At 45.6% G+C, this 27,728-nt stretch overlaps 1 protein-coding gene across 1 annotated transcript in view; it reads right to left on the bottom strand.

Moving 5' to 3' along the window:
- Nucleotides 1–27,728, bottom strand: part of LOC126418984 (cytochrome P450 6k1-like) — a 140,631-nt gene that overhangs the window by 58,499 nt on the left and 54,404 nt on the right. Inside the window, exon 4 of the mRNA XM_050086032.1 lies at nucleotides 2,818–2,942. Within this exon, the coding sequence (XP_049941989.1) occupies nucleotides 2,818–2,942 (125 nt within the window). The remainder of the gene's footprint in view (nucleotides 1–2,817; nucleotides 2,943–27,728) is intronic.

Here is a 27,728-nt window from a genome sequence, read left to right as displayed (position 1 = left end):
GGTGACTGCTGTTCATCGTCGACGAAGGCTGGAATTTGCACCCCAGCAGCGCAACTGGACGTCCAATGAGTGGCGACAGGAGGCATTTTAAGATACAAGACATGCTCCGTCAGACACAAGGCCGATGGCGTGTACGGCCCTGCAACAATCGTCGGAAGGGTCCTGGCTAGAGGGGAGCCTTGTGGTCTGTGAAATGTCTTACTGCTATCCCCTGGGTGATCTCGTCATTCTGGAAGGCACAACAGACCGATACAAGAATGCATCTATCGTTGAGAACCCCCTATGTGCAGTTTGTTTCTCCTTGCCACGACGGCATCAACCAGCATGACAATGCAACGTGTTACACAGTTCACCATAAACTACGTGTTTCGAAGAGCACCAGGATGAGTTTACCGTAGTCCCCAGCCCACCATACTCCCAGGATTTAAACCCAATGGAGAATCTCTGGCACCAACTCGATCGGGCTGTCCGCATCATGGAACCGGTAAACCTTAGCACAGCTGGTCGGGGCATTCAAGCTGGCATGGCTCTACATCCCTGTCGGTATTTCTAGAACCTCATGACACTCTTCCTGCACGTCCACGATGCAAATGGGAGTTATTCAGGCATTTGACAGGTGGTCACGTTAATGTGAGTGTTCCAGGTATAACTGAACGAAAAAATGCTGGAGCTGGAACTAGGAACGTGTGACCACCCGAGATAGAACGAGACCAACCGAACGAAACCGAGTGGGAACGAGGTCGACCTGAAGGGATTGGTGAATGGCCTTTCCTCTGTCTGTTTAGTGAAGCGTTCCTTTGGGTCCCTTCAATGCGTGAACGACCCATTTCTAGTGGACACACACCTTGGCTCCGCGGAGGGCCACAGGGCAGCACACGTAGGCCCGCACAGATAGGTACAAGCAGACTCGATGGTTCTGGTCGCTAGATGCTACGTGCCTACACTCTGGCCGCTTCACGGATGATGACGCTTGCTTATCCCAATAACTCCCTACGGATTATTGAGGTGACAGGACCTTCGTGTTGTGTTTACCGACAAATTCATCTGGACTTGGGTCTGAACAATGAATTTGTGCTGTGTGTATACTGTTCTTGTGCCTTGTATTCGATAAACGAGACATTTATCACGTCACAACAGTTCATTTTAACTATCTGTCAAATTTTGTTATTTCGTTTTGCCTACGTCACTTTGCTTACTTCATAGAGGCACGAGATTTAATAAGAGCAACTTTTTGGACAATACATTTTTTTGTTCTTATAATGGGGAAACAATAAATGGTTCAAAGGATCACAAGAATATATATCGTTTATAATTTGTTCTTGCACTGAAGCGCCAAAGAAATATAGGCATGCGTATTCAAATACAAAGGCATGTTAACAGGCAGAAGACAACACTGCAGTCCGCAACACCTATATAAGAACAAGTGTCTGGCGCTGTTGTTAGACCGGTTACTGGTGCTGTAATGGCAGGTGAACAAGATTTAAGTGAATTTGAACGTGGTGTTATAGTCGGCCCACGAGCGATGGCACTCAGCATCTCCGAGGTAGCGATGAAGAAGGGATTTTCCCGTACCACCATTTCACGAGTGCACCGTGAATATCAGGAATCGGGTAAATCATCAAATCTCCGACATCGCTGCGGCCGGAAGAAGATCCTGCAGGAATGGGACCAACGACGACTGGAGAGAATAGTCCAAAGTGACAGAAGTCCAATCCGTACCCAAATTTCTGCATATTTCAATGCTGGACCATCAACAAGTGTCAGCGTGCGAATCGTTCAACGAAAAATCATCGATATTGGCTTTCGGAGCCGAAGGGCCATTCGTGTTCCCTTGATGACTGCACGACACTAAGCTTTATGCCTCGCCTGGGGTCGTCAACACCGACAATGGAGTATAGATGACTGGACACATGTTGCCTGGTCGGGCGACTCTCGTTTCAAATTGTATAGAGCAGATGGACATGTATTGGCATGGGGACGACCTCATGGTCAGCAGGGAACTGTTCAAGCTGATAGAGGCTCTGTAATGGGGGGGGGGGGGGGCGTGTGCAGTTGGAGTGATTTGGGACCTCTGATACGTCTAGATACTACTCTGACAGGTGACACGTCTGATTACCAGCATCCATTCATATTCATTGTGCATTCCGACGGACTTCGGCAAATCGAGCAGGACAATGTGACACTCCACACGTCCAGAATTGCTCTACAAGCACTCTTCTGACTTTTAACACTGCCGCTCTTCCGCTAGCCACCAAACTAAGCAGACATGAATATTATTGAGTTATTGGGATGCCTTGCAATGTGCTGTTCAGAAGAGATCTCCTCCCCCTCGTACTTTTACGGATTTATGGACACCCTTTAGAGAATTCATGGTGTCAGTTCCATACAGCACTACTTCAGACATCAGTCGAGTCCATGCCACGTCTTGTTGTGGCACTTTATTATGCACGACATTATGCGGGTGTACCTGTTTCTTTGGCTCTTCAGTGTATGTGATAATACTGTGTGATTACGAAAAACTATTTTTAATTCTTCGTGATATTTATTACCTTCAGAACAGCTGATATTGTATCTGAACGTAAACTTTTAATTTTTGCCGTCAAAAGCTAATGTTTTCACACGTGTAAAGGACACGGAAATCAGAGACCATACCAGACGTCTGGATACTTCGCCTCAGACCGAGACGAGCACATTGTCATTTGAGTATTCACTGGCTGTAGCCCGTAGCACCATAGCAAGTCTCAAAGATTTTAAGTGTCTATCGTTTCATCTTAATTTTGCTTCACATCTTGCTGCTAGAAAAACAAGTACCGGTACCTTTCTCAACTTCGGCAGCGAGGTGCTGCACCAAGTCCTGTCCAACGCCCTCCATCAGTGGGAACATCGCCTTTATCTTGCCGGGAGTGAATATTGGCGCCAGCTTCGTCCTCAGCGTTTCCCATCTGCGAAATAAATGTGGTTGTTAATTACGAGCTTCGTAAAATAGATCACTTCCTCAGCATCTATTCATTACACTGACAACAATATTTCTATAAATTTTTGGTCGTATTATGACAACAGACAAAGGAAGAATTATACAGATTAGATTAGATTAGATTTACTTTCATTCCAATTGATCTGCAGTGAGGAGGTCCTCCAGGATGTAGAACATGTCAGAAAAACAACAATACATGACAAATATTTACAACTCAAACAAATAAGCTAATGTACCATTCCACAGGTCCCAAGTGGAATGATTGTCATTTTTAATGAACACTATATGAAACAATCATTTTAGAAATACTAATGCACTGAATTTAAAATAAAAAAGTTTTTATTTATTTATTTATAAGGTAATAAACGTGTAATACAACTACTATAATTCTTGTTTACAATGAACACATCACTGCACTGAAATGGTGCAGAAGTTAGATTGTATTTACACACACACACACACACACACACACACACACACACACACATACACACTTATTTACAATGAACACATTACTGCACTGAAATTGTACTTATATATATATATATATATATATATATATATATATATCAGTTTGTTCTACTGAGAAATTCGTCAATGTAGTAGAAGGAGTTGGCCACCAATAAATCCTTTAGGCTTCTCTTAAACACTGAATTTCATCGGTTGTTAAGCTTTTTATGGCTGCTGGCAAGTTATTGAAAATGTGTGTTCTTGAATAATGGACACCTTTTTGTACAAGACTAAGTGACTTTAAATCCTTGTGAAGATTATTCTTAATTCTAGTATTGATTACATGAACTGAGCTGTTGGTTTGAAAAAGTGATATGTTTTTAATGACAAATTTCATTAAAGAATAAATATATTGGGAAGCAGTAGTTAGTATCCCTACAATAGACGAACATTCTCCTTAACAGTCTAGACAGGTGACTTTTGCTAATACGTTGCGTACAAGCATTAATTTAAAGTTTTTACTCCGATTTAAGCGCAATATGCTCTCCATAGGCGAATAAACAACGAGAAAAAACATCGTAACTATCTTACAATAGAGCATTAAAATTGAGTTGCTATTAGTTGTAGTCCTCTTTTCATTGATAATTTGTGTTTGTCAATACCAGATGACTTTCATAATGTTTTACTTAAAATTTAACTTTAATCGTATTACTGGAAGAATTTGTAATGTTTATTGTGACTTTCATATCAGAATTCAGGCATATGCTCGTTCTTTTATTTCCACTTGATCATGGTCCACAAGTCACTAATGGCACTTTTGGAATAGGTTGCTAGTTTCACTACGCACATCAGATAAATATGCAAACGGGAGATGTCTATATGGTCAGGCCGGCCGAAGTGGCCGTGCGGTTAAAGGCGCTGGAGTCTGGAACCGCAAGACCGCTACGGTCGCAGGTTCGAATCCTGCCTCGGGCATGGATGTTTGTGATGTCATTAGGTTAGTTAGGTTTAACTAGTTCTAAGTTCTAGGGGACTAATGACCTCAGCAGTTGAGTCCCATAGTGCTCAGAGCCATTTGAACCATCTATATGGTCAGTAAACCGAACGCCTCTAAAGAATAAATCAGTCAGAAAGATGTGCTTGCTTGAGAATAAGGACATTACTGAGATGTGTTGTACTTTAGAAGGACGCGGCCACTGATTTACCCAAAGTAAATGTAATACAGCAAAGTAAGTAAGTATAGTCATTTGCGTCTCCGCTGAAGAAGTGCAACGGGCTAACATCAAGGAAGCTCCAGACATAAGACTCCTAATGTAGTTCCAAAATGCACCGTTATTCTTCTAGGCATATATTTCGATCGCTCAGATTATAATTCCAAGTCTCTCGCATATCTACAATACATAAACAAGTGTGCATGAGTGGCTGCCACCAATCCAAAACGGTTCATCCACATCTACATAAGTATGTACCCAACGTCAGCCTACAAAGTAAAAATCACAGAAGTTTCTGCAAATGAAAGATAGGTTGTATGGATCACACTTTCGGAAGGATTAAAAGAGTGTCGGAGCGAAGCTAGAGCACTATCTTCCATGTGAAATTGTTTTACCGACTGACATGAGATATCCAGGCATGACCCCGTAAATGGAAATGCCGTGTGGCTAGGGCCTCCCGTCGGGTAAACCTTTCGCCTGGTGCAAGTCTTTCGAGTTGACGCCACTTCGGTGACCTGCGTGTTGATGGGGATGAAATGATGGTGATAAGAACAACACAACACCCAGTCCTAGAGCGGAGAAAATCTCAGACCCAGCCGGAAATCGAACCCGGGCCGTTAGGTATGACATTCCGTCGCGCTGACCACTCAGCTACCAGGGGCGGACTGGCATGACTCCCTAGCTAGTGTTTGGTGTATTATTCAGCCAATATCTTGATCTATGAGGACGGGTCTTGAGTTGTGCCCGGCTATCACAATCGCTAAGAGCACTGACATGCTTAGAGGAAGAATTTGGGTTGGACTACATGTAAGAGGTAGCTCTGTTGTGCACCCAGAGACAGATAACGTTGCATTTTCTGCACACTAGCTTCAGAGACACAGTTGTACACGAAAACTTACTATTTGTCCTTGTAATTCAGTTTATATCGAGTCGTCGTATAATTGAGTTGGTACAGATGTTTGTGCAATTCATGAGTTTGAGGCTTTTCTTTTTGTAAGGAAGAGGAAGTAAAATTGACTTGAGTGTGTCATAGACAAGTAGTCTTAAAAATAATATAGGGATTCAAGGATCTGTAATGTAAAACGCACTGTACAAAAATTTGTTAGTGGAACTTAGCTTTCTGAAACTGTTAATAATTTTATTATGACCCAAATTTTTCCGAAGCAGCTGCATTATTCTCGATGAGTGTTTTTCCTTTAAAGATTCAAATTTTTCGTTAAAAAACAAGCTTTGGTAATATAAGCGTATTATGGATTAAGAATAATGCTCCTGTGGCACTCTGTTGCGTTCTTAAATGTTCTGCGGTTACAGCATCTCATATGCAGCTATAACGATTTACTAAGCATAGTTTGGCAGCCAAAGAATTTATCAATCGTAAAAAAGGATGACTAACCGCAGACATGTATTAGTTCTTTGGTGGCGGTTCTGACTGACAAACGTGTTTCCATGTGTTTGCTCTGGGTAAATTGTTATAATCTGTCAAACAATTAGATCCTTCTGGAAGAGCTGATGGATGAAATCCAAACTGTATGTTTGAGAAGATCCTAAATGGTGCTTGTTTAGCTTTTCTCAGATAGAGGAGTACAGTAACTAAGAACAAGGTCTTTTGTGTCTTCCTGAAGAGAATCGTGACGGTGACACTTAGGACTTACAGCCTGGGCAGTAAAACTAGGCCACGGTGAAAGCGCTATCGCTGTCGTGTTTACAGCTCACAAACGTCACAAGTGGACGTCTGCAGCCATGACTTGGAAGTGGAGGCCAACTCCGCCTGTAAAGGGACGACTCCAGAAGTTTCCACTCGCTGGAGAACGGTTTTTACGGACACGCGGCATCTTTGTTCAAGAGTAAAAGTCAGGTGCCACAGCTATAAGTGTCTGTTTTTGTCCCAGCAATATACAGGAAACAAGAGCTTCGATACCACAGACTACTTTTCATTGTGACTTGAGAAGTAACCTGTTGAGGTCCTGGTCATGTGACTGAGGTACCTATTGTATGCTGTTACACGTAGTAATAGATAGTTTCTTTAATTAAAGGATAAGAGGGAATGGAATGTATTTTACTCCCGGAGGTGACGCATTGAACAGTGGGTTTTATTCCACTAGCGGAATACGTCCCTGAGGGATAGTGAAGGTAAAACGCACATCGTAAGTCTAGTGTTGTAATAGATCCAGAGATTTCGTGTGGTAAGAACAAAATGTAATAATGTGATTCGTGTAAAAATTAGTCTCAGTCTTTGTTATCAAACTGAAGGATAACTTCAAGAAAAGTTAAGAAATCTCTACAAGCACACATAAGTTTGGTTTGGTATACGGCAACTCAAGTGCATGCGTGATTCGTGTGTTGGCCAGTGATGATATCAGGTTTAACTGAATGGGAACACTGGACGCACTGTTTTTACCAGTATTGTGTTTGCTTCGGCCAGTGTAATTCGTGCAGTACTATTGCTTTTTGTTGCCTTTGTTTTGAATAGCATAAAAGTTTTACTGTGTCAGTCATTGGAAATTTAAGTACAGGAACACGTTTCCTAGGTTCTCCTAATACAACAAAAATTGTTAGATTCACAACAGTTTATCGAAAATGCACTGTGCGAACACCGGACAAAATTTTCGAACTATAGTGGCTGCTACCTTCGACGATGAATATCCCAGCAGTAAAAACTGAATTCTCATCAGGATTATCTGGAAGTACACTCTAAGACAAAAACAAAAAAGAAAGAAAGACGACGCTTCCCAATGTGACGTAGATCACTGGATGTGACGTATATGTACACACAAACAAATGATTGAAAGTTCAGAAAAATTGGGTGATTTATTCAAGAGAAAGAGCTTCACAAATTTTGTAAGTCAATAACGCGTTGGTCTAGGTCTGGCCCTTATTCAGCTAGCTGCATGCCCTCTTGTGGAATATCGTACCGTTGTATCGTCAAAATCTCGAGCTGGCTAGAGGGCACTGCCCATAATGCTCCAAACTTTCTCAATGGAGGCGAAATTCGGCGAACTTGCTGGCCAAGGTATGGTTCGGTAAGGATGAAGACAAGTAGCAGAAACTCTCACCGTGTGCCGGCGGGCATTGTCTAGCTGAATGTAAGCCCAGGATGCCTTGCTATGAAAGGCAACAAATCGCGACATAGAATATCACCGACGTTCCGCTGTGCTGTAAGGGTGACGCGGATGACAACCAAGAGGTCATGCTATGAAATTAATTGGCACCCCTAACCATCACTCCTGGTTGTCGGACCGTAAGGCTGGCGACAGTCAGTTTAGTATTCAACCGCTGTCAGGGACGTGTCCAGACACGTCTACGGTCTGGAATCTCACTGGCTGGAATACAATTGTCTTCAGTGAAGAGTCCCGCTTCGAACTGAGTCCCGATGACCATCGAAGACCTGTGTGGAGACGCCCCGGACTGTCACCAGCCATATTGCGTGATAACCAAGAGTGGTAGTCTGGTGACATTTCATTTCATAGCAGGATTCCTTTGACCAGCGATATCGTCTCCTCAGCTGAGAACGTTTGAAGGATTGTGGGCAGGGCCTTCTACTAGCTCGTTATTTTGACTATATAACGGGCCAGCTGGACAGAATTTGGCGCGATATCCCTCCAGAAGACATCCAATAAGTCTTTTAACATATGCCAAGCCGAATATCTGCTTGCATAGGATCAGAGGAGGATAGAAGCGTTATTGACTTGTTCAATTTGTGTAGCTCTTTCCCATGAGTAAATCATTCATATTTATTTATTTATTGTATTGGTGGAAAGAGAATAGAATGTAAAAGATTTGCTGATGACATGGTATTAGTGGCAGAAAGTGGACGGACAGTGAATAATATGCTGAAAGATCTGAATGAAGTTTGTGTGGAATTTGGGATGCAAATAAACACAGCAAAAATAAAGAGTATGGTCATCAGTACAAGACGCAGACTGTCCAATATTAAAATAGGACAACCTACCATTAGCGAAGTAAGTGCACTTAAATATCTTGGAAGCACAAGAACTGAAGACCTGAGATGTCACCAGGAGGCGAAAACTCGAATTTCCATAATGAAGGAGGCATTCAACAGAAAGAGGAGACTCTTACGTGGCAAATTAGGTAGAGGTCTAAGGAAAAGGCTTGGCAAATGTTTTGTCTGGAGTGTGGCACTATATGGGGCAGAAATATGGACGGTGAGACGAGAGGACGAAAAAAGGTTAGAAGCATTTGAGATGTGGATGTGGAGGAGAATGGAGAGAATAAGCTGGATGGAAAGAGTGAGTAATGAAAGAGTATTGGAAAGGGTTGGTGAGAGAAGATGTCTGCTGAAGGTTGTAAGAGAAAGGAAAAAGAACTAGTTGTGATATTCATTGAGAAGGAGTGCTTGCTAGCAGATGCTTTGGAAGGATTGGTTTGTGGGAGAAGACTGAGAGGAAGAAGGAGATACAAGATGATAGACGAGATAAAGGGAAGAGGAAATTATGCAGAGCTGAAGAGGATGGCAGAAGGCCGGACAGCCCGGAGAATGCCATGTGAAAACTTAGGCAGAAAACTGATGATGATGGTGGTCTCTATTTACACGACATCGTATTTTTGCTTCTGCCAGCGTTGACAGGAAATTGTTAACTACATTGTTCAAATGGTTCAAATGGCTCTAAGCACTATGGGACTTAACATATGAGGTCATCAGCCCCCTAGATTTAAACTACTTAAACCTAATTAACCTAAGGACATCACACACATCCATGCCCGAGGCAGGATTTGAACCTGCGACTGTAGGAGCAGCGCGGTTCCGGACTGAAGCGCCTAGAACCGCTCGGCCACAGCGGCCGGCAACTACATTGTTAATTAGCTTATTTGAACCACCGTGAGATATTCCCGTGAAATTTACACGTGATGATACTGTTCTGTTAGCAGCTCACTTTAGGAAACAACGTTCTCTAGTAACCTCTTCTGCCACGCCTAAGTCGACGTCGAAAACGTTGTGCAGCAGACGGGTGAACGTAGAATCCATTCTGTGCCGCTGATGCAATTACATATGTGTGTGATGAACCTCACTTAAGACTAGGACGAGTCTTTTCAAGAGCGCTATCCTGAAATTCCTCATCGGGAGTTAGATGTACAAGTGCATCCGGAACTAAAGGTTCAGCATAAAAGTATTCCATTGTGGGCAGAGAAAACTGCACTGTTGAATAAGATCTTGTAGGTCAGGCAACCAGTTTACTTCCAGCCATTAAATACGTTTGTGTTTAGAAATGAGTGGACAAGAAAGGGCACAAGAAATCGAACCACAAGCTACTGGGTCCCAAGAGCGATCTTAATTCGTGAACGAACTCGTAAATGTGACTTGTAGAAGATAATATCAAATCAGAGTGAACACGAGCATCAGAAATCTTACTAGCGTTGCAAACCAGCAGAACCCGCTGGAGAATTGTACTCCAGGTTTTAATTAGTGACAACGCTGGCGTAGATAGCAATAGTGTCGATGCAGCAGGTGAAACATTCCCCCGCTCTGCTGCATATTTCAAGACCCTCTTCTGTTTCCGTGGTATAACGAACTGGCTCTGAACATGCTGCTTTTCTATCTGCTGCGGCTGCAGCTTCAGCTGTTGCTGCTGCCACAATTCAGTAAACTTTGCATCCCAGAGTATGCGTCCCTGCTCGCTACTTCTGTGTCGTAGCTTGAAGTACACTAGGCAGATCACTGACTCGTACAACATGGTGCCTGGAAGCCAACGTAAAGCAGACGTAACGACTGAAAATGAGTTCAAATCAATACCAACGCACAGTGCCAGAATCATCTTAAGGGGAGGTTTACTATCTTTTGGTTAAAAAAATCGATTGTTTTAAAATTGTATTTTTGAATCCATAAAAGTGTTTAGAATCCACTCCTGAAACGGTTTTTCCGATCACGGAACGGCGGAACAAAAAATACACCTGCCTGAAATCGGCCATTTTCACGCACCTGTTTTTTTTCTTTCGGAGGACGAGTTATTGTACCGGTGCTTGGGAGGAAACACACAAAATTCAAATGTAAGCTTGAACGCGTGTGTTTGGAAGTTAGCCCCCAAGCATTTGCATTCTGGTGCGAAGACTAAGGAGATTGCGACTTTCCTGGCAGTGAGCAGCTTCAACGAAGGGTATTCAGCAATTCTGAAGACCATGACAACGATGGACGTCACCCTGGGACTCTGATCGACGCAGTTCGCCAATCGTTCGGACGACCACCGGCTTCAAGCGGCCGAAAACCGCTTGTCACCGGTCGTACGAGCGGCTCTGGAGCAGCGCAGGATGTCCCATATCGAGCAGAACGCCCTCTTTGAGGAAGAGGAAGGACTTGTTTATGGACCCGGAGTAGCAGATTGAACGTACGTTGCATAATATTGCATTTATATATAATCAAAACTTCAAACGCATTTTTCTCGAAATGACGTTTTTTTATCGCGCGGTATGGTAACTTCAAATCTAGTGAACCGATTGGCATGATTCTTTGTTTCCGACGAAGCTAACTAAATTGTGTAGGTGCTGTACCACTCTTATTCCGATCCATCAACTATAAATATTTTTACTTGTCCGACGAAGTCGAAAAATCGATGAAAAAACCCTATTTTTTTCAAATGGCCGCCATTTTGTTTCCTATTGTCCAAATAACTTAAACGAGGTACAGCTCCTAAAGAATCTTATATACTTCACTGACGTCAACTCTGTTTTGATTTCAGACGAGCCGGCTGACCTGCGACATATCGCACGTGGAAGCCTACATCGAAATTTTGTCTCGTTCGAACGACACTCCCGCCTTTGCTCTTCGACATTTTCGGTCTAAAATATTCGAGTTTTTAGAGGAAAAATCAATAATCTTTTTGACCAAATTTGACATTGACATTTATAACACAGTCCGACAAAAAAAATTCTCAAAGAACATGCTTTTTTCGGGCCAAAGATAGTAAACCTCCCCTTAAGCAACAAAACAGGATCAGAGTTTTAATTCAGTCTACATCCAGAAATCAAGTTAATGGTTCTACTCAATAATCAGTGAACGGTATCTTCAGTAATGATATACGAACTACCAATTCACCCACGGAATATGATGATTATCTCCTGTAGAAGGCAAAGGACATCCCATGTAATGTATTTGTCGTTCCCTTTGGAGTCGCTGCAGCCGAACGTGAAACTATGTGCTACATAAATATCGATGCCTGTCTTCGAGTCGGTCTCCAAGTCACTGGAATGCAGAATATTATAAGATGGCAATCAAGCACCTATCCTTTGAAGACCTTACAGTTCAGAATCAGTATGTCAATCAGACAAATCGCCGTGGGCATAGAGGAGGCAGTCAAAAAAAATGGTTCAAATGGCTCTGAGCATTATGGGACTCAACTGCTGTGGTCATAAGTCCCCTATAACTTAGAACTACTTAAACCTAACTAACCTAAGGACAGCACACAACACCCAGCCATCACGAGGCAGAGTAAATTCCTGACCCCGCCGGGAATCGAACCCGGGAACCCGGGCGTGGGAAGCGAGAACGCTACCGCACGACCACGAGATGCGGGCAGGAGGCAGTCATCCCACCGACGCACCAGGTTGGAAACAGCCATTAGATAAACCATCGTGTCCTGCTGCGTGAATGAGTCCATAACTGCCTGCTGCGCATCCTCGTCCGACTGGAATTGTCGACCCATCAACTCCTTTTTTTAAGGGACCGAAAGCTCGATAATCGCATGGGGAGAGATCAGCACTATAGGGCGGGTTCTCGAGTGTCTCACACATAAGTTCGCATGACTTCTGCGTTACAACACTTGCAATGTGGGGACTTCCGTTATCATGAACTTGGCGCACCATCCCACATTGGTGGTTTTCGACAGACATACTGCCTGATATGCGTTCTTGATTCTGCGATGGATGTCTGCAGGTGTTTGTCCTTCGGCAGCCAAGAAAAGTATAACAGCACGTTGGTCCTGTTTGGACGCATTTTTTAATAACGTCGCCGTAGTTGACGTTTGCCGGTCGCGGTGGCCGAGCGGTTCTAGGCGCTTCAGTCCGGACCCGCGCGGCTGCTACGGTCGCAAGTTCGAAGCCTGCCTAGGGCATGGATGTGTGTGATGACCTTAGGTTAGTTAGGTTCAAGTAGTCCTAAGTTCTAGGGGACTGATGAGCTCCGATGTTAAGTCCCATAGTGCTCAGAGCCATTTGAACCAAGGTGACATGTTCACCACAACAAGTCGAAAGTACACGAAAGCGACACTAATTACACTGGACTCGCATTCGGGAGGACGACGGTTCAATCCCGAGTCCGGCCATCCTGATTTAAGTTTTCCGTGATTTCCCTAAACCGCTCCAGGCAAATGCCGGGGTGGTTCCTTTGAAAGGGCACGGTCGACTTCCCTCCCTAATCCGACGAGACCGATGGCCTCGCTGTCTGGTCTCCTTCCCCAAGCAACCCAACCCATCCCCACACTAATTCTTTGCCTACATGTCGTTGCTAATCACCCGCATTGGAGTCACGCTACGCTGTATATACGCTGCAGCAACGCTCTTAAACGGAAATATTTTGGTTGCCCCTTGAAGAACTGTATTAGGCAAAACCAGATCTTTGGACAACATGGTTGTGGAGAGAAGCAGCGATTAGCATGATTAATCAATAATTCAAAAACAGTCTTAATCGCATTTATTATTATTATTAATATACCGCCAGCCAGTTTCAACCCGACGTAGGGGTCATCTTCTGGGCGTTTACACCATTGGTCGACAGACTGCTAGTGGTGTCATTGCTGTCTACATAACGGCAGGAAACTGTTATGTAGACAGGAGTGACACCACCAGCAGTCGACCAATGGTGTAAACGCCCAGAAGATGACCCCTACGTCGGGTTGAAACTGGTTGGCGGTATATTAATAATAATAATAATAATAATAAATGCGATTTGAATTATAGAAAAACCAGATCTATCATTCAGTCGAATTAGTAATCAGCAGACTTCTCTCGCTTCCAAGAAAATAGTTAATATTCAGTAGGAGACAGTGCCTTATGTTCTGTACAATTTATATGTATTTGGCTACAAATCGGCTTCTGGCATCTTTTCAAGCCACCTTCAAGTGACAACTGATTACGGCAAACAAATATAGTATTACATACGACTTACACAGATATTATTTACACAGTAGAGACAAAAGATACAACAATCATGACATGCAGAGTGTTTACACATTAAGTTATTACCATGGAGGTAAAAAAAGAAGGGAGGTGCCACTAAAGACTTACGCCCTACGTTATTTTGAAACCAGAACGAGCCCATTTTAAGTAGCCCAAAACATTAGCAGACTACTGTTTATGAGTGCTTCTTGTTCATTATTTCTGTCATGTGGGCGCAATAACTGATTTGTATACTAAAAATTATAGAGATTACATGAATAACATAGTGTGCAATTTCGAACGTTTTTCTGTTCTTGAATGCGTATTTGCTTTAGTAATACGACACAGTCAGAGTGGCGTCAAGGAGAAGTGTCAGGGCGGAACTATGGGGGTATGAACGCGGTGAACCTAATGTTTTGGGTTACTAAAGATGGCGGACATCGTCTTCAAGTTTGTGACGTAAAGCCACCTAACTTCTTTTCCTACGTCCATGGTTATGACGTCGCTGTCACAATGCTACGTTATTGTCGCATGTCACTATGCAATATTGTTACATTCTGCAGGTGTTTCGCAGATAGCTGGTGAATATTCCGGAGTTGTGTGCCTGGGAAGGCAGTCCTGCTACTGCTCAGTGGGCAGTTTGCCACCAGAAGCGTCTCTGCAGCCTCCTCTCAATGGCAGGAAGACCGTCGCTGCATCTCACTAGCTCTAAGGGACCGGCTGCGGGGAGAATGGGCAGTTTGCAGAGGTCGGGCAACTACGTGACCTGCGGTTACTGAAAGCCGGGCTGGCGTCTGCACGTGTACACCTCGGCCACCCACAGCCCCCCTGTGAATAACAGAGTGCGACATAGATTCTTTTGCGCGCTGCTTCAAACAGCAGACGCCGCTGTGCCATCTCACCGGCGTGGGTGAGTCAGTTGCTTTCGCTCTAGAAATTTGATTCAGCCATATAATGTTGCGTTGCTCTGCACGTAGTTCTTGGTACGCGAGACTGACCAATCATAAAGACACAACCCCAGCCGAGTGCAAACTTCGCATACTTTTTCCCGCTTTTTCATGAATGTAGGAACAATTCTCGCCCGTCACACTGACGACAGCATCCTCTCCATGCAGAATTTTCGGAGAGTTGAGGCCCATAAGCTTGGATTCTCAAGACCCTGCTCTGGACCGTCGAGTGGAGAGCGATAACTCCAGCTGCCGTTCATTGTTGGTCGGCGCACAAAAGCTGTTTAAACGAATGTAAGTAGCACAATTGCAGTTCACAGTCTGATCTATATTCTGCTCAGCTCGTTACTTGCTTGCTTTGTCACCCAACTTGTGTTGCTTTTTTTATTATATGTGTGGCTACTTGTTGTAACATTGCCCTCGATTACGTGAGCCGCCCAGATGAGCAGATATTGCGCACTAGCTCCATACAGTCTTCCACAGTTTTGGTATTCCCCCACTGGGTTAGCACCATTTTGTAATCTAATCTGAACTACACATAAATTATATATCTGTTAATCTCATTGTGGTTCATGGCAATCATTTGAGCTATAAATAACTATTAATTTAGATTTCAAGATCCTCCAACTTGTCCTACAACATGTCCTGATTAGGCGGCCCTTTAAAACTGAATATAAGTGATTGTATTCTCATTTGGTTCACTGCACTGTGTCAGCCATGTTCTTGAGCGCAGTGGCCCACTACAAAGATAACTTATTATTTTGTCAAAGCAATGAACATGGCACTCCCTCGTCTTTATACCAATACGACTTCAGGTATTATTTTGTCAAAGCAAGGAGAGTTGCATTCACTGTGTGTGCTTCACTACACTGTACTCTTGAATGTTGCTTTGTGAAAATCATGAGCATTGCACGGCCCGACTGCATCACCAATGATGGTCTCAGCAGATTATGTAGTCCCAGGTCCAGGACCTTACCTTTGGACCTTTGGCGTCTATTGAGTTTACTCCAGTCAGAAAGGCACAAAGAAACGGCTCTTGGGGTAAAAAGTTATAGCGACCATTTTCTCCTATTTTACGTTCATGTGTACTTGAATTAGCAGCTGCAGCATGGGATAATGTGGCGCATCCTGACATTTTAGTTGTGTAGTACGTACTTGAATTTTTTTATTTGTATCCAAGTGCAAACGAAATTTAATGCTTTCTATAAGTGTCTTGTAAGGTGTTATGTAGCTCTGATTGTATGTAATTCACGTGGGAAAGAAAATACTTCGGTGCAGTATGAAAAGTTTTATCCGTGCAAAATTTTATTAAGGGGAAGTGACAAGTGAAAGGAGTCAGTCTACGCTGGGACTCAGTTCTGTGATGGCAGATGGATGAGACACGTCATTCAGTTACTGAAAATAGTGATAATTTTGCGGAAATGGAGGTAATTTCTTTGTGGTGAAGGTCGGAAGTTTGCATATACAGAACAGAATTATAGTAGTGGGCCGGATGAAGTAGTCTGAGTATGCTGAGATAAGCTGAACGCAGAAGTTTCCAGTAAGCTATCATTGCCACAAAGTACTAAATTTAAGAAGAGACGCAGATTTTGGGGTTATCGACAAAGAAGAGAAAGACGCAAGAGGCACAGACTACAAGAAAGAAGATGGCTAGAAAGAAGAGTCAAGACTAAAATTTGGTGGTGGATCTACATAGAAGATCAGACAACCGGTCATCACTCCAAAACCCAAGTATGAGCACACGGTGAATTCACTAAGGCAGTGTAGCGAACAGTTATCGGCTTTATTTTGATTGAGAAAAGACTATGAATTACAGTAGTAGTAGTACAGATTGCATTATAAAAAGCTACTGTTACTGATTTTTAGCATTTAGAAAATTTGGACTGCATCAACTCTCCATTGTTAAATAAGCTATTGTGAGAACCAAAACACACATCTTATTCGAAATTGAAATACTAATAATCGGAGACACAGTATTCAAATACGTCGTTACGTGGGCGTCCATTGTACTTAATAAAACTGTTCATATCTCAGCCCCAGCGTACCCCAGTCCCATATAACTTCTGAAAAATTTTTAAAAGTTTCATCAGTAGATCCCACAGCAACATGATGCTCCAGAGACCAGAGAGGCAATGGGATTGTATACAATTTTCTAAATTCATAAATTTGCAAGATAGATAGCTGGCACCATATAATCTCCATGCTTCATTGATAACATATGACGTGCTATAGCTCCAACAATTGTCAGCTACCGCGGAATACCTCAGTTGAGTATCTTTAGGCGACGGACATTTTCGCTGCATCTCAGTAAATATTTATGTCGCAACAGACACTCACTGTGAACATTAACTAAAGTTAGACAAATACAAAAGACACTGAAAATTGTAGACACTTATCCAAAAGAACAATAATTTGTGTAAATGTATTTTATTTTCATTGAAACCTAGATTTCTCTTGCAGTTAAATTTTGTTGTCATGTGGTTAAAGTAGGCAGGAAAAGTTGGATCCCTGAAAGTGTTATTACTTATACGATTGCGTTACCAGCGTTTGTATATCTACTAGTTCGGCGTTGGTGTTTTAGTAGTTATTACCCCAGGTTAGCTGGGAAGTTGTTGGTGTGCGCAGTCCTCTCGTGCCGGGCCCCTGGCCATGTCAGATGGACCCGCGTCCACTATGGAGAAACTCGCGAAGCAGCCTTCGCGACCCTCCGACTCTTGCACTGCCGCCCTTCGGGGAGAACCGCGTCCGAAATGCCGCTCGTCCCGGCCTCCCGTCGCGCATAATGCTCCGCCCACCTCGCAACGGGCGAAAGATCGCTTGAATCGCGCCAACCGCCACAAATCGCCGGTGGACACAACCGGCACTGAAACCGATCATCATGAAGACCGTCCACCGTCGCGTGTCAGGGTCCGTTCATCCGCGTCGTCGTCGTCGTCGTCCGACGATTCACCTGACCGCCTAGTAATTGATCTTTCTCGTAGTGAGCCGGCGAACACATCGGCTCTGTCTGACCACCACCCGGCTGTACCTGCACCCCCCTCTACGCCGTCCCGCCACCGTGGCGAGTCTTCGGGACACCCTGACCCAGTCGGAAAGTCCTCTGGCCGTCGCTCCAGACGCCCCTCCGCCCACGCGGGCTGTGGTGGCAGCGGATCGTGTTCCGATACCCCCCTGCCGGGGGACGCCGCACCAGATGGTCCTGTGGATGAGGAAATGACTCATGCTCCCGACCCTCCTTCTCAAGAGATCCCGTCAAGCCCTCTGAAGAAAGAGAGGATACCCCCCATTGTGGTATATAATGTCACTAATTACACGAAACTGAACACTGAGCTCCAGCGGCTCATTGTCGGCCAATTGAGAGCTGTTTACCAAAAAGATCATGTGAAATACCTGCTTGACAGTAGGGACGACTATCTTACCATTCTCGATTTCGTAAAATCAAAGGCGATGCCTTACTTTACCCACCAGACGTCGGGTAATCGCCGCACCAAAATCGTCATCAAGGACTTGCCACCAGAGGTTACGGCAGAGGAGGTCAAGGAGGAATTGCTTCGACTCGATTTCGAAGATCCTTTGGTACACCAGTATAGCAAGAGGAATCCTGAGACCAGGGCATTGATCCCCTGCCCTACCCACGTCGTCTCCCTTTCCCGGAGGGAGGACATAGAGCGGATTTACCAAATCCGGTATCTTCTGTACACGAAAGTCCGGATTGAATCGTACGAGGGCCGCAACGGGCCAGCCATCTGTCGCAAATGCCAACGTTTACGACATACTGGGAATTACTGCTCCCTGTCGTTGCGGTGTGTTAAGTGTGCTGGCCCACATTTAGTGGAGAACTGCACACTCCCTGCTTTGGAGAAACCTACCTGTGCCAGATGTTTGGGAACGACGCACGATCCCCACCACATGGCATCCTGGAGGGGGTGCCCTGTTTACCAGAAGGCACTGAAGTCTTCTCGTCCACCCAAAAAGAAACCAAGAACAAATCGACCTCCCCCACCGCTACAGTACATGACCAACTACCCTGTTTTGCGGGGTCAGCCTGGTGCACTGTCCTCAGCAGCCACTCTGGTACCAGCCACTCAGACACCAGATGGTTCGGTGGCTCTTGTGCCCCTTCCTGCCCAGACTCCCACGACATCCTTTGCTGCTGCAGCCCGGTCTCCTCCTCATTGTCTGTCTTCCGTGACGGCTCCCACTGCTCACCAACTACAGGAGCCAGCTGCAGTTCCCTCCAGTCCATCTGTGGCTCTGTCTCAGCCCTCTGCCCCTACCCCCACTCTGCCTACTACTACACCTGCTCCTGCGCGCCGTAGGGGCAAGCAGACCACCCGGGACCCTGCCCCCGTGGTGGAGACTGATGCGTCCTTTCGGGCGGACATGCGTGAAATCCTCCAGGTCATCTCCTTTTTCACGAAACCCCACATCTGGGCTGTTATTCGTGACACTGCACAAAAAATCCGTCAGTCGGAGGACGGGCTCTCCAAGGTCATCGCCCTAGTGGAGGGGCTTAGTCAAATATTGTTGTAATGGCGAATGGACCTCCACACCACCAACAGTCCCCTCGGGATCTTGTCACTTGCATTTTTAATGCCAATGGCATAAAACGTATGAAGACGGAATTGAACACCTTCCTCCATGACTATCGTGTGGATGTTTTACTGGTCACACAAACACACCTCAAACCGGCAGACGATTTCCGCCTTCGCAATATGGTGTGTTACCGCTCTGACCGCCTCGACCGCCGTGGTGGAGGCACAGCTGTATTCCTCAACAAAGCTCTTGTCCATACCCAAGAGATTCTCCAGCCAATGGAACACATAGAGGCCACAGCAGTTACCATCTCCACACGCCTTGGTGCCATTACCTTTGCAGCAGTGTATTTGAGCCCAAACAAGCCACTGCTGGAAGCAGACCTCCGCACATTGTCATCCTTTGACAGGCTTATCATTGGGGCAGATCTCAATGCCAAGCACCCAGCTTGGAATTCTCGCATGTCTAACCCCAAAGGCCGGCTCCTCCTTGACCTGGAGGATACTTTAGCACTATCAGTCTATGGCCCCCACGAACCTACCCATATCCCAGTCCGTACTAACTGCCAGCCAGACGTTCTGGATGTGGCCATCTTCAAAAACATCACTGCTCAGTTTTCGCTGGAAGTTATCCACGAACTGGCCTCTGACCATGAGCCAGTACTCTTGCACCTCACCAATGCTGCCCTTTCATTTGATGCTCGTTCTACTGCGACCCTCACCAACTGGGACAAGTTTACCAGGGTTCTTAATAACACCACTCGACACGACCTCGATTTGACAACACCGGCCAATATAGTCCGTGCTGTGGATTCCCTTACCACCAAAATACAGAAAGCAGTGAAACTCTCCACCTCCAATGCACCTCGAAATTTAACACCCCTGGACGACTTGCCACCTCTGTTACGAGAGCTGAAGGTGCAAAAGAACCACTACCACCGGAGGTGGAAGCAGTTTCGTGACCCCCAGGACAAACGCCAAATGAGACGCCTCCAATGCGAATTCAGCCACCGGCTCGCCGAATGGAGGTCTGAACAGCGGGAGGACAGGATGTCCACTTTCCTACTCCACCAAAAATCTGACTGGGCTGTCATTCGCACCCTGCGGCGTTCTAAGCCAGCGACTGCCCATCCTATTCGCACAGCAGCGGGCTTGTCATATGATACCCTGCAAATTGTCGAAACGCTGGCAGATGCGTTCGAGGCCCAAAACCGCCCTCTGGTCCAGGACCTTTCTCCAAACGAACCACAGGAAGAACATGAAGTCCTGGCAGCTGTTGCTGCTTTCTGCAACCGCCCACCCCAGTCTGCTCCCCTTCTTATGTCCATGGCAGAAATTCAGCGCATCCTTCGACGGAAACGTGGCCGGTCGGCCCCTGGATTGGACGGAATTTTAAATGAACATCTTTGTCACCTTCCCCGCACACCACTCATCTTGTTCACCAAGATTTTAAACTGTTGTCTCACATCTGGCCTTTTCCCCCCTCAGTGGAAACAAGCCAAGCTGATTGCGATCCCCAAGAGGTTCAAAGACCCTACAGTCCCCACCAACAACAGGCCCATCAGCCTCCTAAACACTATGGCGAAGGTCCTTGAATCTGTGATCCTTCACCGACTTTCCCAACCTCTTGCAGCAGCTGGGACGATCCGTCCTGAACAGTTTGGATTCACTTCGCAACTCTCTGCTGAACTTCAGGTCCTACGGATCACTGAACACATCAGCAAAGGCTTCAACACTGCCAAGTCGACAGCTGCCGTTTTTCTGGACTTGCAAAACGCCTACGATAAGATCTGGCAAGACAACCTCGTACACAAGATTCTGACACAGACCCCTATACCGGATATTTATGTCATGATCGTGGATGACTTCCTCCGTGGTAGGACTTTCCTAGTGGCTCAACAGGGAATGCGTTCTGGCATTCGCCAGTTGTCGGCAGGCACTCCGCAAGGATCGGTGCTATCTCCCATCCTATTTAATATCTATGTCAATGATATGCCGTCATCCCCGAGTGCCACCTTGCACAATACGCTGACGACACAGCGCTATACACCACTGGCCGCATTACTGACGCCGTCGTCGCCCGCCTCCAGCGACAGGTGGACGCCACTATCACCTGGTGCCGGACAAACAAAATAGCTCTCAATGCCGCCAAAACTACGGCAGTTTACTTCACGAAACGGCGCCCAGTCCTCCGCCGCAATATCTCGATTGCAGGTGTGCAGGTGCCCTGGTCCCCGACAACCACCTATCTCGGGGTCCAGATGGACCACAAGTTGCTCTTCCACTGTCATGCGGAGTATGTCACCAACAAGGGGCAAAAGCTAACCAGGGCTTTGTACCCGCTCTTTCGCAGTAGGGAACTTAACCTGCATACCAAGCTCCGCATTTACCGAACAGTTATCCTGCCTGCCCTCAGATATGGATCTGCTGCATGGGCCACGATTAGTGTCACCAGGATGCGGACGTTGCAGCGCCTGCAGAACAAGGTGCTCAGGTGGAGCCTGCACGCCCCGCCACTCACGAGAATTGTCACTCTCCACGAGGAAGCGGATATCGTCCCCCTAAAGACGACCATACGCAACAACGCGCGGCGGCTCTATGAGAAAGTGGATGCCTTGCGGGACACTGTCCATGGGTTACGCCACGTTGGGACCACACTTCCACGCCGCTGGCATCGACATCCGGTTCCCCTAACCATCCTAGAGGAAACGGATTCCGACCATGGCTAACGATAGGTCTGGCACGCCTATCACGGACGCATCCTTTGGCGGGACTATCCCCCATTCTACGTCCAATACTTTCCAATCATACCTGCCCATGTTAGGCTAAATTTTTCTGCCTGACTCATGTAGTACTGTCACCGTCAGAGGGTGGTACGGGGCTACAAGTCCCACCGCCACACCTCCAAAGTGAATTGCAGTGATGCAGTCACTGCCCTGTGGAAATTTACTGCCTCACCAACACAGTTAGACCGCAATAGACCGGTGATGCTGTATTGTAACATATCACAAAAAAAAAAAAAAAAAAAAAAAAAAATTACTGTGTTAGCGAAACACTGTGAATCAGAAACTCGTTGGTGACGAATTCACCAGCGACTAACACCGTAAGCTGAAATAACTCGTTTTTGAAACTGAGGTGAAGAACTACGAGTAATTGCTGAACTTCGTTACAATCACTCGCTGGTGATGGATTCATCAGTAACCAATTTGATTTTGAAATTGACGTGAAGAGCTATGAGTAATTGCTGAACTTCGTTACTGTGAAACTACAAGCCCAATACTCCCCATATTTTGAGAGTTGTAGTATCGACAAAAAACGAGAAACAAATGTCCACCAAATGTGGACTGAGCTTTCAAGGCAAAAATGTCTGATGTGCGTGGCCTTCAAAATGCATACATTAAGCCATGAGCACTTCTTCGACGTCGATACTGTGAAACAAATCTCTTTTAACGCAAGCCCATTACTCTCCATATTTTGAGCGGTGTATGGTTAACCAAATGACAAACAAATGTCCACCAAATATGGACTGTAAAGTGCATACCATGAAAAGTGTCAAAGCTTTTCATGTTTTTAGTTAAAGGAGATAAGTGCTTGTAAAATCAGTCATTAGTTTATTGCAATATACACTCCTGGAAATTGAAATAAGAACACCGTGAATTCATTGTCCCAGGAAGGGGAAACTTTATTGACACATTCCTGGGGTCAGATACATCACATGATCACACTGACAGAACCACAGGCACATAGACACAGGCAACAGAGCATGCACAATGTCGGCACTAGTACAGTGTATATCCACCTTTCGCAGCAATGCAGGCTGCTATTCTCCCATGGAGACGATCGTAGAGATGCTGGATGTAGTCCTGTGGAACGGCTTGCCATGCCATTTCCACCTGGCGCCTCAGTTGGACCAGCGTTCGTGCTGGACGTGCAGACCGCGTGAGACGACGCTTCATCCAGTCCCAAACATGCTCAATGGGGGACAGATCCGGAGATCTTGCTGGCCAGGGTAGTTGACTTACACCTTCTAGAGCACGTTGGGTGGCACGGGATACATGCGGACGTGCATTGTCCTGTTGGAACAGCAAGTTCCCTTGCCGGTCTAGGAATGGTAGAACGATGGGTTCGATGACGGTTTGGATGTACCGTGCACTATTCAGTGTCCCCTCGACGATCACCAGTGGTCTACGGCCAGTGTAGGAGATCGCTCCCCACACCATGATGCCGGGTGTTGGCCCTGTGTGCCTTGGTCGTATGCAGTTCTGATTGTGGCGCTCACCTGCACGGTGCCAAACACGCATACGACCATCATTGGCACCAAGGCAGAAGCGACTCTCATCGCTGAAGACGACACGTCTCCATTCGTCCCTCCATTCACGCCTGTCGCGACACCACTGGAGGCGGGCTGCACGATGTTGGGGCGTGAGCGGAAGACGGCCTAATGGTGTGCGGGACCGTAGCCCAGCTTCATGGAGACGGTTGCGAATGGTCCTCGCCGATACCCCAGGAGCAACAGTGTCCCTAATTTGCTGGGAAGTGGCGGTGCGGTCCCCTACGGCACTGCGTAGGATCCTACCGTCTTGGCGTGCATCCGTGCGTCGCTGCGGTCCGGTCCCAGGTCGACGGGCACGTGCACCTTCCGCCGACCACTGGCGACAACATCGATGTACTGTGGAGACCTCACGCCCCACGTGTTGAGCAATTCGGCGGTACGTCCACCCGGCCTCCCGCATGCCCACTATACGCCCTCGCTCAAAGTCCGTCAACTGCACATACGGTTCACGTCCACGTTGTCGCGGCATGCTACCAGTGTTAAAGACTGCGATGGAGCTCCGTATGCCACGGCAAACTGGCTGACACTGACGGCGGCGGTGCACAAATGCTGCGCAGCTAGCGCCATTCGACGGCCAATACCGCGGTTCCTGGTGTGTCCGCTGTGCCGTGCGTGTGATCATTGCTTGTACAGCCCTCTCGCAGTGTCCGGAGCAAGTATGGTGGGTCTGACACACCGGTGTCAATGTGTTCTTTTTTCCATTTCCAGGAGTGTATGAAGTGTGATGGAGTTGAATTATTGTGTCATCGGTAAAGGGCTATGATTCTTCTCTTTGCAAACTTGGTACACTTTGTGCATGAAAGGAATTCTTCTGATGCGCTCCTAGCTGGGAAGCCCGGCGACCAGGTGGACACAGGTAGTGCCCACGGGCGAGCGGCGGTCGCGCGCCTTTGTCGGCACACTTCACATGCTGCATACATCAACACACTGCCAAGGGAAGCCGTGGACATTCGCACGTGTGCCCGAGGCAGCGGAAACTACAAACTTAGAGCGAAAAACAGTTTTGTCACGATTCTAGGTAACACGGACAGAGCGGCGAGTTGAATAGCAACAACACGACTTGGGTGTCCAAGAATCTCAAGTGGCCCGGGGAATTTTGGCCGCTTCCCGCGAGCAGAACACCTGTGAACATAGCGGCAATATTCAGAGGGAGAAGTCTTGGTTTATTTGTATACGCTGTCTCACACAGGATATCGCTCTCTTTTCCTCGCGGAAGGCGACGGTAAGGAGGGAGGAAATTTTGAAACGGACCTCTTCATTGCAATAATCTCATGTTCGCTTTGAAAAATAGTACGAGCTACGTAATTTGCGGAAGGGCGGAGACGAGACGCTGGAGGGGAGCGGCGCTCTCTCTCCAGGTGCGAGGAGCGCAGTAGTATTGGATTCCGAATTTTGCATCTGAGGAGGCAGGAGTTCACTCTTGACTGCTTCCGATAAGTCGCAAGGATTCTCTTATCGCTTTTCATGAGACGATGTACTTTGCATTCGTCGCAAACAACGAAGAGAGCAAAGTTTGTTAGATCCAAGTAGACGAGCTTCACTCACTGTGCGCGTTAGCAAGAGCTTAACTCAGGATCACATTTTGATTTACTACATGTCCGATGATGGCAGTAATGTTAGAATAGTTTTGAGCTTTGTTTAATGCAGTTTCATGTAGGTTTGCACTTGCAGATGGACGCATACCGTCGTCCAGTAATGATAACTTCCAGTAGCAGGTTTCGGTTACTATTTTCAGCGTAGGGCATGTTAGACGCTATCAACTACGTCGCCGGCAGAGTCTTGATGCAGCCGCACGCAATCAGCCGACTCCACCACCACGCCGACCACGCTATGAACATGATAACACAGAAAACGTCCGCTTTCCTAGCTGCGCATTCTTCTTTCGCTTTCTTCAATTTCCTTGCAATGTGTTAGATGCTCATAAAGACGTAAGGCACAGTATTCACCGTTTGCCCGCTAAGAATATGTTCAGCTGGTTTTTTTTATTATTATTATTCCTTCCTCATTTATTACACCAGGTCAACCCGTCTCGTGTAATTTATTTATACGTTAAATTAGAATGAAGTCATACAATGCTCATGTTAAAAGGCAAATAGCAAGGCAGGCACCTGACATAATTCACTTGTTATGAGCTCTTGGTGTCAATTCAGTTCTATTTGTTGTTTTTTTATATACTTTCTACAGTATCTGGCGACCCAATTTTTTTTATTTCGTTTATCATTATTTGAATAATTTGTGAGTGAATGTTTAATGAATTTGATAGAATTTCAATAATTATTGCATATGCAGTTTAGTGCAGTTTCACTGAATAAACCGCTTATATCATGAACAGCCCTCCTTGCATTTCATTTATAGAGTTTAAATAAAAATTCATACCTCTTTCTCCCTCACACACGTGGTATCTTGCAACCATAAGAGCTATGAGCAGTTGTTCATCTTCGCTGTCGTGAAACACAACTCTTATGCTGGAGACGTGCTCATAGGAATTCAGTTACGCATTTTAGAGCCCGTGTTTACTAGATATTTGTTTTGTTTTGGTCCATATTACCTTTCCCAAAATATGAAAAGCAAAGTGCTTGGAATACAAGAGATCGGTTTCACAGCATAGAAGAGGAAGGATTGCTCATAAATTTTAAGGTACGTATTTTACTATACTTCTTTGCTTTGAATGATCGTTCATGTCACATTCCGGAACAGTGATGATTCCTCCTGGGACGCCATGTATATTAAACGAAAACAAATTTTGACTGATACAATACCATACTCGGCTATAGGAATTTCTTAATAGAGTCTTCATGTTACCATTCTCTTTCGATTTTAATGTTACACGAAAGTGACTCAGCAATTTAAATAATTTATAATAAACTATATTCCCGCAAATTTATTCAAAAAAAGTCTTCGTACATTTAGACAAACTTTTTAAACTATAGACAGTTCATGTTGCAAGCCTTATTCCAATTAATATTTTGTGTATGGATTGCTCATTAAATGTCAACAATTCATGTTAGTTCATACATTCAGAGTTATATTCAAAAATGGTTCAAATGGCTCAGAGCACTAAGGGGCTTAACATTTGAGGTCATCAGTCCCCTAGAACTTATAACTACTTAAACCTAAGTAACCTAAAGACATCACACACATCCATGCCCGAGGCAGGATTCGAACCTGCGACCGTAGCTGTCGCGCAGTTCCAGACTGAAGCGCATAGAAAACCGCTCGGCCACACCGACCGGCCAGTTCTATTCAGTAAGAGGCATGCTACATATATTGACAAACAGCAATTGGATCGAAACAGGAGAAACAGTTCATCCACCTAAGTAGTTATATAAAAATGTCATGGTGATTCACATCTGTACCAGTTTTGATGTAAGTGTTGATGTGTGCATATGTGTGCTACGGCACCTGCTATAGACAAGACCCAGCATGAAGCCAAAAGCGTTCAGTTTCAACAGAACAATTAATTTAATATCGAATTATTTTAGTGTAACAAGCAGAAGGGTATCATTTTGAGACTGTTATTGACAATGACTTCAAGAAGTCGCTCATGCAGGTAGTAAACAATATTCCAGGATTTTTTAAGCAGGTAGACAGGCATATCATTATTGACATTAAACACAAATCAACGCCAGAGGTGACTGATGCGGTAAGTGGCAGGGGAAACTACCGGACCAGCTGAGTATCGAATCCCGGACCTTTGTTCTACAGTGCGACGCTTCCCCAATAAGCCACCAAGCCACACTGTACAGAATGTCTTTGAAATGAGTCTTGTTTCTGTTGTGAATCCTTAAAACTGTTTACTGGACCGAGACTAGAACAAACTCTGTTAAAAATGTAAATGTCCTGTGACTAGGGTCTCCCGTCGGGTAGACCGTTTGCCGGGGGCAGGTCTTTCGATTTGACACCCCTTCGGCGACTTGCGCGTCGATGGGAATGAAATGATGATAATTAGGACAACACAATATCCAGTCCCTGAGCGGAGAAAATCTCCGACTCAGCCGGGAATCGAACCCAGACTGTTAGGATTGACATTCTGTCGCGCTGACCACTCAGCCCCCTAGTGCGCTATTCACTTACTCATGAGCCCACTCTCGGATTCCATCCGCGAATAACTTTTTCCTACTTTCCTGGCTCTACAAATGGTACTGTGTATACATTAACGAATTAGCACCTCCTAGA

This window comes from Schistocerca serialis, chromosome 9 (assembly GCF_023864345.2).
Source record: "Schistocerca serialis cubense isolate TAMUIC-IGC-003099 chromosome 9, iqSchSeri2.2, whole genome shotgun sequence".
Classification (NCBI taxonomy): Eukaryota; Metazoa; Arthropoda; class Insecta; order Orthoptera; family Acrididae; genus Schistocerca; species Schistocerca serialis.
Note: the sequence above shows the minus strand (reverse complement) of the source record. Positions and strands in the feature narration are given on the sequence as shown.